The sequence below is a fragment of the Pogoniulus pusillus genome, chromosome 1, assembly GCF_015220805.1.
Source record: "Pogoniulus pusillus isolate bPogPus1 chromosome 1, bPogPus1.pri, whole genome shotgun sequence".
NCBI classification, from domain to species: Eukaryota; Metazoa; Chordata; class Aves; order Piciformes; family Lybiidae; genus Pogoniulus; species Pogoniulus pusillus.
Genome location: NC_087264.1, coordinates 39970405 through 39988479, shown reverse-complemented (window position 1 = coordinate 39988479; position 18075 = coordinate 39970405). Strand labels below are relative to the sequence as shown.

Sequence of the window (18075 nt, the reverse complement as noted above, 5' to 3'; positions counted from 1 at the left end):
TCAAGAGAAACACACAAAATCTCATGGGGAAGGACATTGCTGAGTATCTCAGTGCTCTTCAAGGCAGCAGAGATACTAATTTGACTGGTAATTAAAAGCGTCACCAGAAGCATTGCCTATGGTGAGCCACCTTCCATCATGAACTGATGTTCCATGGGGAGGGAAATGAATTGCTACTCCTGATATGTAATCTGGTGCAATTTCATCCCTCTCTCATAAATTAGTGACAACTGCATTTTGTCTGCTGCATAGGGGCAGGCTTCTTTTAACTTGTAGAGCTTTGCACAGACATCAATCAGTTCTCAATGACTAAAGTACACAACGAAGGCCAATTAATCTGTGTTATTATTAGCCCCTTTTCTACTCACCAGACCAGAATTCCTGCCCGTGTTACACTGAAAAGCAAAACTCAGTCTGGGTTCAACAGGGCCAGAAATTTATCTGAGGGCACTAGAGGCTGGGCCTGTGTTACCAGGACCTGTGTGACTTCTGTTGTTCACTTCAGATGGTGAAGAAGAGAAAGTATTTTGACATTAACACACAGATGCTTTTGCAAACTCCCCTGAGGAGCCTAGGCACCTCTCCAGGGGCTGCATACCTTTTATGACTGTCACTAAGGGATTTGCCAAAGACCACACACCAGGTTGTTAGTAAGCAGGAGTGAGAACACAACTGTTCCTGAATCTTCACCTCTGAGCACAGTAAATTTCCCAAGGTTCTTTTTGAAGAAGACAATAATTGCTATTTGAATTTTAAAAATTGACACCTAATTTAATTATGAGCTCAAGTAAATTATTTACAAAACAACAAAACTCTCTGACTTAAAAGGACAATCTATTTCAGGCTGTTTGGTATAAGACATGAAGCCCAATCAGGAAATACTTTGTTGACCTTAGGTACAGTGTGTCAAAAGTATGAGCAACACTATCACCTAGTTTTACTGAATCTAGTATTACTCACAATCAGATGTATCTGGCATCAAACCTGATAAGTGGCTTTTGTCTGGCCCCAAACAAAGCCAGTGGACACAAGAGGCTGGAGGTCAAACAGTCTTATTGTATGAAGCCTGTACTCATAAGATTATTTGTGCAGAGGTAGAAAGACTTGGGGGAAGGTTAGGACCTGTTGATACTCCTAGGGGAAGGGAAAATGTAGCACATTCATGCTTGGAAAATCAGCCCTGATTTAGTAAACTTGCATTTCCAGGTGGCAAACAAGCTTCCTCATCAAAGCAGCCTAGCAGTAAGTGGGAATATTTTTACATTGAAAAGAGTAGTTCAAAGTTAGATTAAAACAATGGGTAAGAATAAGTGCATTGTTTTCACAGTGAAGGAAAGTTACTGTTCTATAGGAATCTTTGCTCCAGAGCCCATGTTCCTCAACTTCACTAAGAAATCACCTTGAAAAGGGGGTTAACTTGGAGATGGTGGTACTTCAGTACTGTACTCAGTAGAGAAATGCCAATGATGCTATGTTACTATGAGTAGTGAAGATGAGTAGAGAGAAAAGACGGAATAGGAGTTAATGGTCACAAGGGACCGCATGTTAAAACAATAGAGGACACTCGGTACCTGTTAATGCAAAGCTATGCATTCAGAAAACAGTTCTGTCTTCACATGCTCCATGATGAACTCTGAGATGAGTATTCTACCTGAGGAATGAGATCCAGAGTTGTTGTTATTATTGCAGAAGTATTAATTCCAATAAATCACCTGTCATAAAGCAAAGCCAATGCTAAAGCATTTACATGTAGCATAGAAAATAAACCAGACAACGTTATTGTGACAACTGTTAAAGTCACAATATGTCTTTGTCTTGAATACCAGGCACAAATCTCTGTGTATTTTGGTAAAAATACTGCAGAACTAGAAAAAAAGCAATTAGCATGACAATGCCAAGTAAAACCATAAGACAGCTTCTTTACAAGAGACTGGAGATTCCATGTGGAAAAGAGGTAGTGGGAGACTTGATGCCCAATATGTAAAATCTCAAGGGACATGGGAACAACGTGAACAGGGAATGGTTATTCACCATTTCTCTAATACAAAAACTATGTGACAGAAAATGAATAGAGCTGTTTTGTAAAAATAGATAACAAAATATTTAATCAAAGCATCACCAACTGCTAGCTGCTAAAAGTTTCAATGGCCTCAGAAACAGGTCACGAGAAAATGCTGCTAGATACAAAAACCCACAACCTTTTGTTCAGAAAGGTCCTAAATAACAAATTATTGGGACCATTTGGGACAAAGGTCAGTAGTGCTGGCCTAACATTATAGCATTTTGAGGCATCTTCTGCTGCTTATTGTCAAAGGTAGTCCTTGGGCTAGTTGGACCTTTGATCCAGCACAATACATTAGTCCTTACATTTTTATCTTTATTCCTTTCTTGTCACTTCCTTAGAGCAGAAATCATTCAACAGCACTGATGGGTCAGGGTATTTTGTCTTTCATCTAGTGCACTAAAGCTCACGAGGACAGTAAGAAAAAGAGCATTTGAATTGCCCAAGAGCTGTGGAGAAGGACAGGAGACGTGGTGAAGGGGCTGGGATTTTGGGGAGACAGTCCTCTGGTCTAGAAGTGTTAAACTTTCTTCCTGCTGAATAGGTGTGGGGGAGAGACTCCAGACTCACTGGTTATCTTAGGATTGATCAAAGGTCAAAAAGGAGCACTTGAGAAGTTTCTAGAAGTAACCTGGGTAACTCCGGCTTGGAAGAATGCTACTCATAGCCCCACAAGGGGTTAGGTTTGGTTGGCTGAAACTAGCAGGAGCTGAGGTTTGCAGATGATGAAGATTTGAAAGGAAAAACAAGCACTGAGATGTCTCCTCCTATTCAAAATTAAAAAAGCTGGTTTGTTTTTTTTTGTTTGAGTTAGGCTGCCCTGTTGTGAGATCTGTATGAGCAAATATTAAGAGGGAAAGCAGCATAACAACATTAAACATGAAGCAGAGTAGGGAAGTGGGAACCTTAGGAGTTACATCCACCCTGCCTGAGCTGGCTGGTCCTGGGAGTAGCTTAAAGCCCACCATGCTTCTGAGATTTATGACATAATTTTGTCATAGTGATCATAGCTGCCTTCTAGAACAGGTTTATATCGTATGAGTGCTGACCAAACCCCTCTGCTCACCTTTGGTTGTGTGACAAAGACATCCCAAGTACACAGAGATGTCTGGGTCACAAAGGTAACGCTAGGTCCAACTCTCCTGTATCTGTAAGGCCTATAATGTCTGTGTATCCCAAAATTTCCTCCTCATCTCTCAAATTCAATTTCTCCTATCACTGTAGGAGTCTATCCTTCAGCCTTCCAGTTCAGTCTCTGGGCACTTCAGGTGTACATGAAGCAGAGTGTTGCCAGTCTGGCCTTAAATACAGCCTGGACAGTATTCTTGCCTGGCAAAGCAACCAGAGGTCTAGAATAAACAGGCAACCTTGAAAAGGTGAATTTTTACTCTCTGGAGTGACTGAAAACAATACAGGACAACTTACTCACCATCTGAGATGCTGTACTGTCACAAGGCTTTCATGTCACAATGCCTGAAGCTGTGCCTCCAGTGAAACTTAACTGCACACTTCCTTCTAATGCAGACTGAAAACGTCACGTCTCAGCAGCAACTATTCAGCTGTCACATACAGCTACATATGTACTCTTCCCTTAAATGTAGCCACAGTCACTAGGTGCAATTCAATGGCCTATGAGTAAGGAGGAAAAAAATCCCCAATGTACTACTCAGAGATATTTCTTGACTATGAACCTACTTTATCAATTAATATATTTAACACACAAATGCTGCACTGTTTGCAGGCTCAACAACACCACGAAGGACTTAAATTTTGAAACTGCTCTGCAGGATTTTGCACTTGAAGCCTTCAGTATTTGAAAACATGATCAAGCTGTGCCTTGCAGCAGACTCTAACCTAGGAACACAGAGAGGAGAGGCCGCTAAAAGAAGCATCCACACAGTTTTTCACAGTACACATTGCCACAATGCATCTCCTTAAAAACAAATATATATTTGCAGTGAAACATTTCAACAAATCACAGAACTCAGCAGCAAAGTAGTTAAACATTTATGATTTGATTTTATCTCAGCTTGGAATGTCGCTGGAGTGTCCCACTTCTAACAACTGTTTGCTAAGTTAAGGCTTCAATGTTTACACAGTGCTGAATGAAGCAGCCTGGTCACCAGATGTGAATGCTTCCTTAGACTAGAGCTTTCAGTCAGATCACGGTCCTAATGGTCCCTGCTCCAACCTTCTTCCTCAGGACTTCCACCAGCCTTTCCAACCTGAGAGGGGGTGAGAGAGAGAGAGGAGAGGGGGAAAAAAAAAAAGGAAGCTAAGGTTAGGAATGTTCTGGCTGAAAGAGACAGTGTTTGCACTGAACCAAGCTGTCCTGGTGGTGGTCATGCCCAGAAACAAAGCACTACTGTAAAAGACAGACATTAACAGAAAATGTAGACAACTTACAAAAACTTTTTAACTTACAACCCAACCTATTTGCAGTCAGTGATATATAGCAACTCACTTTTCTTTTGTAGTGTATGTAGTGTCTGGGGTCCCTGTAAGGCATTAACAAACCCCCTGTGCAGCAACCCCATGGCACGTACAGACTTTGGTGTAAGCAGGACATTTGATTCTCACAGTCTTTAAAATCTGAGTGGTCCATGGACCTCGTTAAATGTAACACTTACTTGCTGCTTCCCCTCAAAAAATATTCTGCTCGTTAACCAACAGCTACTTTTGTTGTCCAGTTTATAAATTTATGCCCAAATCTTCATGTGTTTTATGTGAAAAAAAAAAAATATTTCAGACTACTCAAGAAGCCAAGTGTGAGGATGTGGACTATGATATATACTGAAAATGTGATGATTATGTCGACACAACTACAGAAAAAACATTACAGTTTAAATAAGCAGGACAGAGAGCCACTTAATCCTCTCTTGGTTTTAAGGCACAGGCTATATGGCTTAATTTGTTCTTTCCTTTAGTTACAGTATGTAGGCAAGTGCAAAGGGCTGAATATGTTCAAGGTTTCTATGTATGCACATTCATCCTCAGCACTCCAGTGATCCTGCATCCAAGTTATTTTTTTCAATTGATCTGTATTTTATGGGTTCTTTCCATGAAAGACCACTTAGAAATAAACTAATTAACAAAAGCAGACCCTGTGTGTAGTGTAACTCTTACGGAGCTATGTACAGCATATCATACACAAAACATCCACAACGGATAAAGAGAGTTGCAGGTTCAAATAGCTCTGTTCACTGTTGCAAGGTTGATCATTGTCCTTTGTCTTAAAAGCCAGTTTTGGTGGGCTTTCTTTTTTGGTTATATTCTATGAGGAATGCACATAGGAAATAAAAATAACATGGCTTTATCAAAACTGTAAAATTAATTTTATCTCATGGGTGCATTAGTAACTGCAGTGCAGCAAAATTAGTTAACACGTCGTGGATTTATTGTCACAAGTCGTGACTAATGCACATGGTACGTATTGAAACACTCTTGTTTTCCAGGAACCACCAAGCACCATGAAGCTACACCTTTCATTGTACTCACCAGGTGACTTAATTCCTGAAATGAGATTAAGAATTCACCACCCTAATGTAATTATCAGGCACCAGGAAATGTATGTTGAAAGTTCAGCTGCTTCTAGCTGTTCCACAGAGACTGTAAAGGTGAAAAACTAACTCTTGGCTATTCCTTTCCCTTCAGCTTTTCCTTCTAAACCAGCTAGTACATTTTTCTTGCTTTTGTAACATACATCTACTGCAGTTCTTCATCTTCATAGAGTCAGCATCCAGAGAGTCCTAACTCAGTGCAGTCAGTTACTGCAAGCATAAAGTCAGGGCTTTCACGAGTTAATTGCTTCTGAAGCTTTCCTCACAGTGGATAATTCAGCATTTTCTGGGTTCTTAACTCAGTTACTGATAGGCCATAATTTCCTTAGGCTCTCTAACTGAGCAGTTTCCATGTTAAATCAGATGTTATCCCGTGTGCAATTCCAGAAAGCGGTGGTAGATCAGTCCCCACTCTTAGCAGCATGCATGTGCCCAGAAGCACCACAGCTTTCTCAGCTACTTTAGCATTCTTTCTGAAGCTGGTACCTTCTCTATTGTGCTCCAGAGACATAAAGCACAGGACAAAGATTTTAGACTATCTGGACAAACAAAAGGTTTGGGCTGCAAATTGTTTTCTCAGAGACAGCATCAAAATAGTAAAGCTGGCTTATTTAAATAGCTGTTCAGTTAAAAGAAAATACTTCATGGCTTATTCAAGTGTAGGAAAAATTACTGCAGTAATTGAAGTTTCTTTCTGGGGACACAGGTTGGAGGTCACTGCTTACAAATAGTCCTGCAATTTGTCTTAGATGTGCACCACTCTGTGACTGAGCAATGACACTGCATGCCAGAGCAGAACAAGTTAGTGAAGAGCTGCCCATGTTTGAAGAGAAATACCACTGGGATGAAAGTAGCTGTCTTCTGTTTAACCTTGAAACTGTCAGGCTTCATTGAAAATAATGAGGCTTAACAATCATAGCTTCTGCTTTTCAAATGAATAATGACTGAAATAATCAAAATGAGGTATCCCATACCAAATACAAACCATGCAGGGCTTATTTGCCTTTTGTTTCAGTCATGTGTCATTTGCAAATTTATTTATTCTTTATTGAAAGACAGAAAAAAAAAAAGGCAGAAAGGGATTAAGAAATCATACCTTTGAAAGAGATTTAAATAGTAATGTAAAAGAGAAACTGTAACAGCTACTTATAAGATAAAATAACAGAGGGAAAAAATCACCCCTACACAGACACAAGACCCAATATATCACTGAAATCCCATTTAAGCCTACAAAATAATGCTATGGGCTGAATCAGTGGCTAATAACTCTTGATATAGGCCTCAGGGGGCTTTTTGAAACGATAATCCTGGACTCTTTGTTCACCATGGGCCCAACTCTGCCATTCCAACTCACACTAAGCAGCATTTTTCTTTGTGAATAATAAAAGGCAGCTGACAAGGCCGTTTGTGTCACTGAGGTACCACCTGCAAGAGGTGAGGGTGGCAGTTATGCCCCTTCCCCATAAGGCTCTGTATCCAGCTTGGTGGGATGCTGCAGGCAGTTCCTTTTGGGGGCTGAGCATTTTCACTGGTGGTAAACTGAAGGGATAGTCTTACACCTGAAGATCAAAGATAACTTAAATATCTAAACAGGTGAATGAGAGGTGCTGGGAACTGGGAGTCTCTGTGTTGTACATGGAGTTTAATTCAAAATAGGGAAGATGCTGACCTGAAGAAAGCAACTTTTCTTACTTGGTGCAATCATGGTACATCCACCAGTGTATTCTTACCACATTTTACTGACCTGAAAGCAGTACTATGTTTGACTGCATCCCAAGACACAGATTTCACAAATGAAGTGTCTTTTTGCATGTGAAGAAAACAGGCCTCATAGCATGGATGCATTATATAACACAATCTTTGCTTGGGGTGTAAGCAGCGACATTCACTAAATTTCCATCTCGTGAAGCAACCAAACAAGCCAGTCAAGTAGAAAGTATCTGGGTTTGTGGTTTTGGTGATATTGTGCACAGCTCTGGGGCAGTGCAGGTCCAAATGTGCAAGGACAGATAGACACCTTTAGGAAATGTTTAACAAAGTCTCTTAAGGTCTCACTTGTCATTTTCAGAGATTTCAATTTCTTGCTTACAGAATTTGGGAAATGCCAAATTAGTGACCCTTGCTATTTCTCAGTAATTAAATAATTCTAGACAACCTGTCCCTTAACAAATATATTCTGTTAGCAAATGCCATTTGAGCAACACTATTGGTTTTATTTATACCAACTTGCACATACCCCAAATGAAAAAGTGTCAGATGGAATTTGAACTCATGAAAAGCACAAAGATGAGCACTAGGAATTTTCTTTATCTACACTACCTGCTTCTGTAATGCTCATCTCAGTGCTTCCATGAAATAGAAAAATAGTAATAACCCCCCAAAAAATGAGGAAAGGGACATCTGGTCCATTATTTAAATTAAGGAAAGATGCCTCATTGTGGAGTCTTGAATAGCAGTGGCTTAATGTCTCCTCAGTACAAATTTGGAATTAAGCAGGTGAAGCTGTGTTTTAATATAGAAATCAAAAGATTTCTTGATTTCTTGTTTGAATATGTACTTCTGAAAGTGTTGCTAAGCTTTAAGAAGGTACTCATCTTCCAAGGAAAGCTACCTAGCAAGAATGTTGCTAGATGTGTCTTTTTTAAGACAAATTCTCAACCATTCTCTACTCCTCCTCCAGTTACATCAAATTGAATTCTCTTATCACCAATGCATACACCTGTGAAAATGCCTGTACAGACTATATGTTGCTATATGTATAGTTCCTGAACTGTTTGACAATCTGCTTTGATCTTTAGCAAAGCCTAACAGAACTTAATCCCTTGAGTATAAATCATTTTGATTTTAGATCCAGTCTCCATAAAACAGACATAAAATCCTTACTGACAGAGAAGTTTAATTCTGGGAGATCAGAAGCTGGATGTATGGTTGCAAAAGTGTTACCTACTGGTCTCTACTGCTAAATCTTACACACGTTTTTGCCTTGCTCTCCTCCATCATGCATTCTGCTGAAATGTAGCTCTAAACTGTAGTCTGCAACTGTGTAGATCCACATAGATCAGTGTAGCCTCCCACACTGCTCCATCTCTAGCCAAAGAAAGCCAACCCAAACGAGAGCAGTGGCTTTTATCCACAAGTTCTGACTATCACAGATTTATACAGCCACAAAGTGATCTTCCAGAGCATTGTGCCTCAGAAATAGACAAAATGGATACCCGAATGAAAGAAAAGGGGATTGTCCTGGGTTAGGGTGGATCCCTCCCCTGGTAGAGTAAACTCACTACAACAGAGATTTTTTGAAAGTCATGTTAAAAATGAAATTGTATTTTTTATAGTTTAAATATAACAGTATAAGGAGAATAAACTACTACAGAAATATAATAACCTTAATGAAGATGGGGAAGGGGTCAAGTGGCAGCGAAGCAGCAAAAGCAGCAGCAGCAAAAACAGCGTTGGAGGAAGATAGCTGCGGGCGCAGCAGAAGCAGTAGAAGCAAAAAGAGGAAGGTACAAGTTGTGCTTCCAGACACAAAGCTCCCGATGCTCCAATGAAATGATATTAACTTACCCATTGTTGCCATTATATGGCAACAATGTTCACCTCTCTACTCAGAGCTTCCAAGTTTCTCTGTTCTGATTTTTGTTTTTAATGTCTGAGCTAGAAATCTAGCTCAAAAGGCCACAGGGATTCTTCAAGCACCCCATGTCCTAATCTGCTGAGCAATCTACAGACTATCCGAAAACAATACCTTCTACCTGCAGATGGAGGACTTCAGTGATAAAAACAAAACCCTTCTGGATTTTGAAATGCTTATATAAAGGCTTATAAACCTAAACTATAACCCTTGGTTATCTTTCCAGTAGATAAGATTAGGCTCAGGCTATGAAGATGGCCTTACTTGTGTTATTTTTGACTTCTCGTGGAATGTGTTTTGCTAACACTAATTCCCTTTAGAAACCAAGCACTTGAAAATACATTAGGTAACTAAAATGCATTGGACAAAAGCACTACAAGCAGTTTATCAGTAGGACTCAGTGAATGACTGTTTAGTGAGCGGTCATCCAAACAAATTCACTTGATTTCATCAGGGAATTAAAAAAACAACTCCTTTCCTTTCCCTCTCCTTTCTTTCAGCCTTCGTTTTGGGAATATTTAATACAATTCTAGACAGAGTACCCATTTTCAGCATTTTCTCTGCCACAGAGAAGAGAGGCTGCCCTGTCTGATGCTAGTTTTGTGCAGAAACCAGTCACTTGGATAGGATCATTTTACTCAAGAGGCTGGAGGAAACTGGTTTGCTGTATGATCTGTACAAGGGAACTGGACCCCAGCTACTTCTCTCTCAGAGGAGTGGTGTGTGCTGGGTGATGAGGTGGTTTGTTCTCAGTTTCAGATGTTCAGAGGCTGCTACAGTGGAATAAAATGCTTAGTCATTGGATTGAAGTCTGGAATGTAAGGGTATGATCTTGCTATGAGTGGCCTATTTACCATGCTGCAGAGGCTTCACCCTCTTACTTCTGGGTGCCTCAGTGAATCTTTGCTTATTTTTATTCCTCAGTTCAGATACTATTGTTGCCAGCTCAAACCCCTCCTTTTTAAACAATGATAATTTTTGACTGACTCACTAAAAGACATTGCTGGTTGCATTTAATGGTCACAGAGCAGACTGTAACAATTCCTTCGTACATCATCATAGTGGTAAAGACTAGATGTGGTTCAGATGCACCACTCTCTCTCTCGAGCTTAACGAAGTTCCCTCTACTTCTTTGGATCAGAGTCTTTCTAAATGACACACTGGAGTCCAGCAGTGCTTCATTTTAAACTCGATGCAGGAATTGCAGACCCAAATTCAGTGCCCCCATGTTAGACAGGTGGCTGGACTGACTGGTATTAATGGTCCTTTCTGGTCTTAAAACACAAGACTTAGAGACTGATTTAGAAGCATCAGCAAGCTCTAAACTGTGGTAGACCACAGTGTTGAATCTAATTGCTGCAAGCACCACTGCCAACTCCTGCCTGCCCAGCTCTGTTTGTAATGTCACTCCAGAAAGTATGTTCCATTAAACCTACAGGCCCGAAATTTGGCAGGGTAAGCCATTCTGCCTCTGAAAAGCACTGTCACAAAACAAGCATTACTATTAAATCCCTTTCAACGTCTTCCCTACCCAAAAGAGTAATTCTGTATATGATTGAACTTAGAAGTAAATACAGCCAGTTGGGCTCCTGACAGCAGGCATATTTCAAAATAAACCCAGCTTACACAGGCCTTGGCTAAAATATTAAGCCTTTATCTGTGGTCCACAATAACTAATCTTGTCAAATTGTTTGCTCTCTACCTTCTGTTTGGAAGATTATGAGTTAGCTCACCATTACTATTCACCTTGTGCCATCGCTAGCAGCAGAAAAAGTGAGCAGTAAACAGAGCTGGTGCATTTTGACAGCGTTTCACCCTGCTTTGCATTGATGTAGATTGCTACACAGTACAAGATAATACAAAATAAGGACTCTGCATCTATGCTGGATTTAATGCCATCTTGTGAAAGGTATTGCTGCTTTGCTTTCCAATGCTTTCAAAGGACAGCATACATCGATTGCCTGAAACAAATGAGCTTATGAGAAAGAAAAATAAACCCTGAAACAACTAAACTGTGACTTCACCTCTCTTTCAGTACACTGAGATCTACAACACACTCATTGTATAGACCAGACTCTTACTACTGGATGGACCATTTGCATTTGGAGCATGTGGATGATATTAAAGAGTTAAAAAATTAACACTAACTGGAATAAGGCATATATTGGTATATTTAAGGCTGAATGATATTCAGCAGATTAATTAATCAGATGACAGAACTTCACTGCATTACTCCAGCTTGAGTCCAACAGTTTATATGTTAATTTTTAGCAAAGTCCACTACTTCCATTTGTGCAAGAAAAACCCTTTTCCATAAGCTCAAATTACTTTTAGCATTGGAAATGACTGTTTCCACACATTTGGTGTCACAGCTGGTGTCATTTTTTTGGGGGGAGAAATCTTGAATCCTATTCCTTACAGTGACAGCATTTCCTTAATGTTTGTGCTGCTAAGAATAGGCAAGAGCCTCCTAGATTGCCTTGCCAAATACTTCCTGAAAGTCTCAGTCATCTGCTTAGGAAGAGCAATCAGTTTCACCTTATGCTAACACATATTCCCCACAGAAATTATTCTGACACAGTATTTAGCAATTTAAAGAGGGAAAAAACCATTACTTCCTCTCAGCTCCTGATGAACACTAGTCCTATCCTTTGGTATTGATGTTTGGTATCATTAGAGCACCATGAATCACAGGCAAGCTTATTCTTTCTAAATGATTTCTCACCACCTTCTTGGGTGTGATACAGCCTCAGAAAAGCAGATACTCTTGTTTTGAATGCTCACAACACATAGGGGTGGCCAGAACTTTTCAGTCAAGTGTTTATAAGGCAGACATCTAGCCTGATTTTTATTATCATGTGGCAAAACAGCATACAGAGACATGAAATTACTTGCTGAAGATTAACAAACAAAGAAGACTATAACCTCCATATGTTTTATTTTATGTATAAGTAGTCTTGAGCTGAACTGGGTTCCTCATGTGCACACAAAAAAATAGCAGAATTAGAGCCTAAAATTGCTGGACACAAAGCCCTTTTCTCTCAGCTTCTCTATCTGTGCTCTGAACCATGTCGAGTGGTAACAACTAGCCAGTTTTCTTATTCTATATCCTACTGAGATGCATTTCAGGAGACCATAGAATCATAGAGTGGTTTGGATTGGAAGGGACCTCCAAAGGTCATCTAGTCCAACCCCTTCTGCAGTAAGATGGAAAAGGGACCTGTTTTTCAGAGGATTTTGGGCTGTTCTAAATCCCTCTTCATCAGTATTTAAACAAAAAGTTGCACAGGACTGCTCGTGAGCTAAACATGCAGGATGTAGGATCAGAAGATTGATATACATTTAGAGATCTATCTAGAATGAGATTACTAAGACACTCTAAACTTTATTATTAGTACCAGCCTGAATACTCCACATTACACCTTTTTGCATCTTTCAAACAAAGCTTCCTTGTAAGGCTAGGTCTGAACCTCTCAGCTGCCTCATCCGAGCCAGCCTCACCTCTTTCGGGCATGTTCTGGTCAAGTCCTGTTTACAATGAGTTTGAAAAATACTGATGTACTACTCAGGCTGTTTTCCAAGTACTTCTCTTCAAAGCACAGCTTTGGCAGACTCCTCTTGATATCACCACCAACAATGACAACATGAGCTTTTTTTGGAGTCCATAAGTATTTTACCCAATGTAGATTTGCTGGCTCTAGGAAGTTCTCAGTTACATTCCACCTTTCCAAGGTGGCTCTGCTCTTGTGACCAAGACTAATCTGGAGCTTGTGGAAAGAAAATTCCTTCCTATAAACTGTCATCAAATTCCTCCACAACATTAAAAATAGTATTTTTTTAATGTAGGTTTGCTGTATTTCAACAGGTTTGGCGTCCTGGCATAACTGATGTAATAATGACCAAGCTGGAATGACTTCTACATCACCAAGAAGTCAGGTAACAATGGAAATGGGTTTGGATGTAAGAGGAAAGCATTTTCTTCAGCTCTCACTTGTGATAAGTCCTTGTAATGGGCTCAGATTGGTAGGTGAACTCCTCACCCTTCTTGTGTAATCCATTGGTGCCCACAGACATCTTCTGGTTTCAGGGCAACTCACATTTAAGTCATACTTCTGAAAAATATTTCCAGAAAAATAAGAGCAGTCTTCCCTCAGTAGCAGACCTCCCAAAAAAATCCATCCTCTTACTGTCTGCAACATACTAGAGATAGATGTTACCAGCACAAAGCTTGTCCATTATAGTGCTGTTGCAATGGGGGTCTCCTATGAAGTGGCAAAGGCAAAAAAGATGCTTGACTGCTCATTTACACACACAAAAATGATACTTCAAAATGACACTTGAGACTTAGCCTCACAGACTAAGATGTCTACATATGTGTGGTGCTCCTTAAAGCCTTCATAGGCTTTTTGCTAAGTTATCAGCCACATAAGGCTATTAAAGTAAAAATAAACCTTCCGACTTCTAAGCTTCAGTAACCCCTCTCTAGTAGCTGGCACACAGACTGTCTCCAGTTGCCTTCTGCACCACTCTAGCAAAACAACACACATGAGATTTTTTTTTCCCCAATGACTTTCTGGGCCCATTTTGTTACATGTTCCTGCCATCTGACTGGGAATGAGCTTCTCCTCCTGCTCCTGGGAGATAAGCAAACTCATGAGCAAGCCTGACTAAGGACAGAAACAGTGGACCTTCTGCTCATTATGAAGACAGCCTGAATCCTTATGAGCTTGGTGGAAAATTTCCTGTCTTCAAAGAAAGAGTGATTGGCCACTGGAACAGGCTGCCTCAGGAGCTGGTGGAGTCACCGTCCCTGGAAGTGTTTAGAAAAGGACTGGATGTGGCACTTAGTGCCGCAGTTTAGTTGACTAGATGGTGTTAAGTAATTAGTTGTACTTGATGATCTCAACTGGTTCCATCCTGATTGATTCTGTGATTATGTGTGATTCCTTCTCTGGAGACTTTAAAACTCTGCCTGGGCGTGTTCCTTCGCAGCCTGCCCTAGGTGTTCCTGCTTTGGCAGGAGGGCTGGAGCCGGTGATCTCTAGAGGTCCCTTCCAATCCCTAGCATTCTGTGACTCTGTGATTTCTGCCTAGTGGTATTACAAATGGGACAGATTTTTAATTTCTGCTGATGAAGGCATAAAAAAAATTGCTTTACAGAAAGAGACATGAAATTCTTCAAAAGCATAGAGTAAAATATTTTCTCACTGTCTAAAACTGGAGATATGTGAAATGCCTTTTCTGTTGACTTCACCACTTAGATACCCCTTTTATCAGCTGCAGGTGTGCATCTGTTACATCCTTCACATAATTGATGTTTTTCTTGTAACTGAGATGGTAGCAAGGGACAGATTATGAGAATAAAGAGCTAAATGCAGAATTAGATTATCTTCAGGACCTGCAATGTCTTCTGTTAAAAAGCTCAATTCTGATACTTTCAGTGGGCAAAAAAAATCCATAATCTGAAATGAAATGACAAAATTTCATCCTAAAGATTTATGCCTTCAGACAACTCAGTGTCTGGATTAATATCCACATCACCTACCTCAAACATGTAGAAGAAGAAAGCTGAGGAACTTGACTATAAAAGAGCAGTGGCAATGATGGAGTTAAAATTGTGAGCTCTCATACTTCAAAATACAGTTGATCCTGCCTTTCTACAAAACCATGTTAAAAAAATAAAACCCTTATGGAAGAATCTGTCTATTAATGACTAATCTAAAACTACCTGGAGGGAAGTCTTAGCAAGAAGGGTGCCAGCTTCTTCTCCTTGATGACAAGTGACAGGACTAGGGGAAATGGTTACACGCTGTGCCAGGGGAGCTTTAGGCTGGATATTAGGAAATATTTCTTTACTGAAAGGGGTCTCAAACATTGCAATGGTCTGCCTGGGGCAGTGGTGGAGTCTCCACCCCTAGGGATGTTCAAGCACCGTGTGGACCTGGCACTTAGGTACATGGATTTGTGTTGACTCTTCAACGCTGGGTCGAGGGTTGGACTGGGTGATCTTTGAGGTCTCTTCCAGTCAGATATATTCTGTGATTCCATGACTCAGAAGTAGATTAGCAACAGGAACTGTAAATTTTTCCTCAGAGAACTAGTCCTTGCTTCAGTAAAGGCACATGTCATTTTAAGCAGTGGAAAAATTTAAATTACTTCAAGTTTGCTTAAAATGAAATATCTCATTGGTCTTGTCAGTTATTTCTGTTTGTCGCTGCAAAGAACTATTCCAGCAATTCTCTACAAGATTAGATGCAATTCAGAAGCTTCAGCAAGCCTGGGCTTCTTTTCTGAGCTCCTGCACATACATTGACAGTATTCAATCTTTTGCATATGTTAAGAAACAGTATGAGTATTAACTGAAGGAACCGCACATTTATTTTTATTCCTTTAGCCAAGCCACAAATAAATGACTCTTGCAAACAGCCCAAATACTATTTAGTAACGGCAATGTAAATGCCATGGACTTATCTGATTTGGATATAAAATATTAAAGTAAACGATTATTTGCTGTGACACTCTTTTTATCATCTTGGGACATAAAAAAAAAAGGGCATATCTGAGGAAAAGGTTTTTTTTTCCTGCTGTTCTTTGAGGAGCACTCAATCTGCTGCTCAAAGGTATTTAATAAGTTGTCATAGAACGGTTAACTCTAAGCTTACAAACACTGTGTCAGCATGCTTCTTCCTATTGGGCAAACAACTTCAACATCTAATTTGTTTGTGTTATTGGTCTTACTAAATATTAGCCTTTGCAAGTCTGGTTTACACCATTGATGTTAACTATGCTAACATTCTGATTTTGTTCTGAAGTATTCCACAACAAGCTGATATTATACAATACAAGCCCAAGAGCTAGCCGATCCAGTTTACTGAGTATACTTAGTGTATTTTGCTACTGATAAATCAATAAAACCATGTTGTAATCTACAAACTTCCATCTCTGTGAAGCAGCTATAAGCAAACTGTAAATGAACACACAGGTCAAAAACTGGGATGCTGTGATTATGTTGACTCTGAAAACATTTGACTTTCATAGAATACGTTTTAGTGTTTGAGGGAATGAAGTTTCAGCACTGCTTATATTTTCGTGGAAGGCTAAGGTGGTAAATATTCAAATGATGATAAATATTTGTGTTTATATTGTAACTACTCATACTTTAAGAAAACAATATCTGTACTGCAATCCACAATTCACAGAGGCTAAGTAAATGCAAACCATAGCTATAGAAGGAAAATAAATACTTAGGCAGGCTGTATGCTCAGTTTTGAATTCTTCATCCATATGAAACCTCCTTTAGTCAATGGATATTATGGGTGTGCAAGGAATGCAGGAAAGTTTTATTTGCTGTTCTGTTTGGTTGGGACTTTTTGTCTTCATTCTGTTACATACACCACTGAACATAATCCTGGCATTTATCATAAGCCATCAGATACTAAAGGCCTCACTATAATCTATGACACTTAAAATATCCATGAGAAGGGTATCTCGTAATCTGCTCTGTCAATATGACACATGATAACTGTACAAGATTTTGGCACTGATACCACAAACTGCTGTATTAAGGACCATCTTCAAGTGAAAAGGAGATGTCAAAAGATAGGAATCGTTAGTACTACAAAAGGTGCCAGCTGCAGGAATTCTGAATATCACCAAATCTGTCTTTCAGTGCTCTCATATAGAGAATGGGATTTGCAGCTCCACCTGTGCTCTGGATCGGCGCCTTCCTCCTTCAAACTGCACACAGAACACAGCAACACCTTAGGATGGGATTTACATCAGCTAGTTTAAGCAGAAAGGCACTCCTAAACTAGCCAAACAGTTTTGTTTGCCTTTTTTTTCCCCTCCAAGTCTCAGCTCCTTCAAGCGTCTTGCTGCAAGTTGTCCACAGGTCTTCAAGTTGCCCTTCTCTAAAACTACCCTGAGGATATTTGTTTATTTTCTGGTGACAAAGTTAACAGCAGTACTACCACTCCTCCTTTTAAAAACAAGTTAAAAAAAAAAGTTATACTATCAGCTAGGGCATTTAGCTAGGCTAAGGAAAGCTTGGTTTTAACCCATATCTCCAAATTCTCCAGAGAGCATTACACTCCAGGGCAGAAGAGTCTTCTCTACTTCTCTTTCTGAAGCTATCAATTTCTACAAAAGAAACATCTGAAATGTAATTAGACCAGAAAATGCTATTCTGTGGGTGATGATCAAGGGTGCTCACCTGGAGAATGGGAGGTGGTGTTCTGATATTGGCTCTGTATTTATGTTCATCAGGCATCAGACAAAACTGGGAAAAAGCCCTACAGGAATGCAGGCAAAAAAGACAAGAAGCTGACTTTTTTTCATATTTTTCCAGTTAGAAGTTTTCTGCTTATGCTAGCCCAAGCCCTCCCTTCACTGGGCTGGGAAGTTATCAGCATTAATGGTACCAATTTATTAGGCACTCCCTCCATCACAGACTGCAAGTTTCACCTGGACTGTAACATGGAGTGTGCAGTTCAAAAAATTGCTAAGTGTCACCCAATACAGGTAATGTAATTCAATGTAGAAAATATATTTTATTGCAGCTTTGCAAAAGTGATATATTCCCTTTTGCACAGCATGAATAATACGTTAGCCTTACCAAGGAAAACAAGATCTGTCTAGAGATTCAGAAACATGGTATATCTACAACAGTCCAGAGACTGACAGTCCAGACTGCCTACCAGCAGTGACTAAGTTTGTTCAGCTCACCTTAGATTTGAATACTAGTTCAGTATTTCATTTATTCCAGACCCAGAGAGATGATTACTCTCTATATGTTGAATTTCTGCACATAACCTTGCTGG

At 39.8% G+C, this 18075-nt stretch overlaps 1 protein-coding gene across 3 annotated transcripts in view; it reads right to left on the bottom strand.

The window, feature by feature from the left end:
• Positions 1-3991: 3991 nt before the first annotated feature.
• MIPOL1 (mirror-image polydactyly 1) overlaps positions 3992-18075 on the bottom strand; it is a 206414-nt gene continuing 192330 nt past the window's right edge. For all 3 annotated transcript variants that reach the window (XM_064149041.1, XM_064149059.1, XM_064149050.1), the window contains one exon: positions 3992-4287. In XM_064149041.1, the coding sequence (XP_064005111.1) occupies positions 4221-4287 (67 nt within the window). In that variant the 3' untranslated portion in view covers positions 3992-4220. The remainder of the gene's footprint in view (positions 4288-18075) is intronic.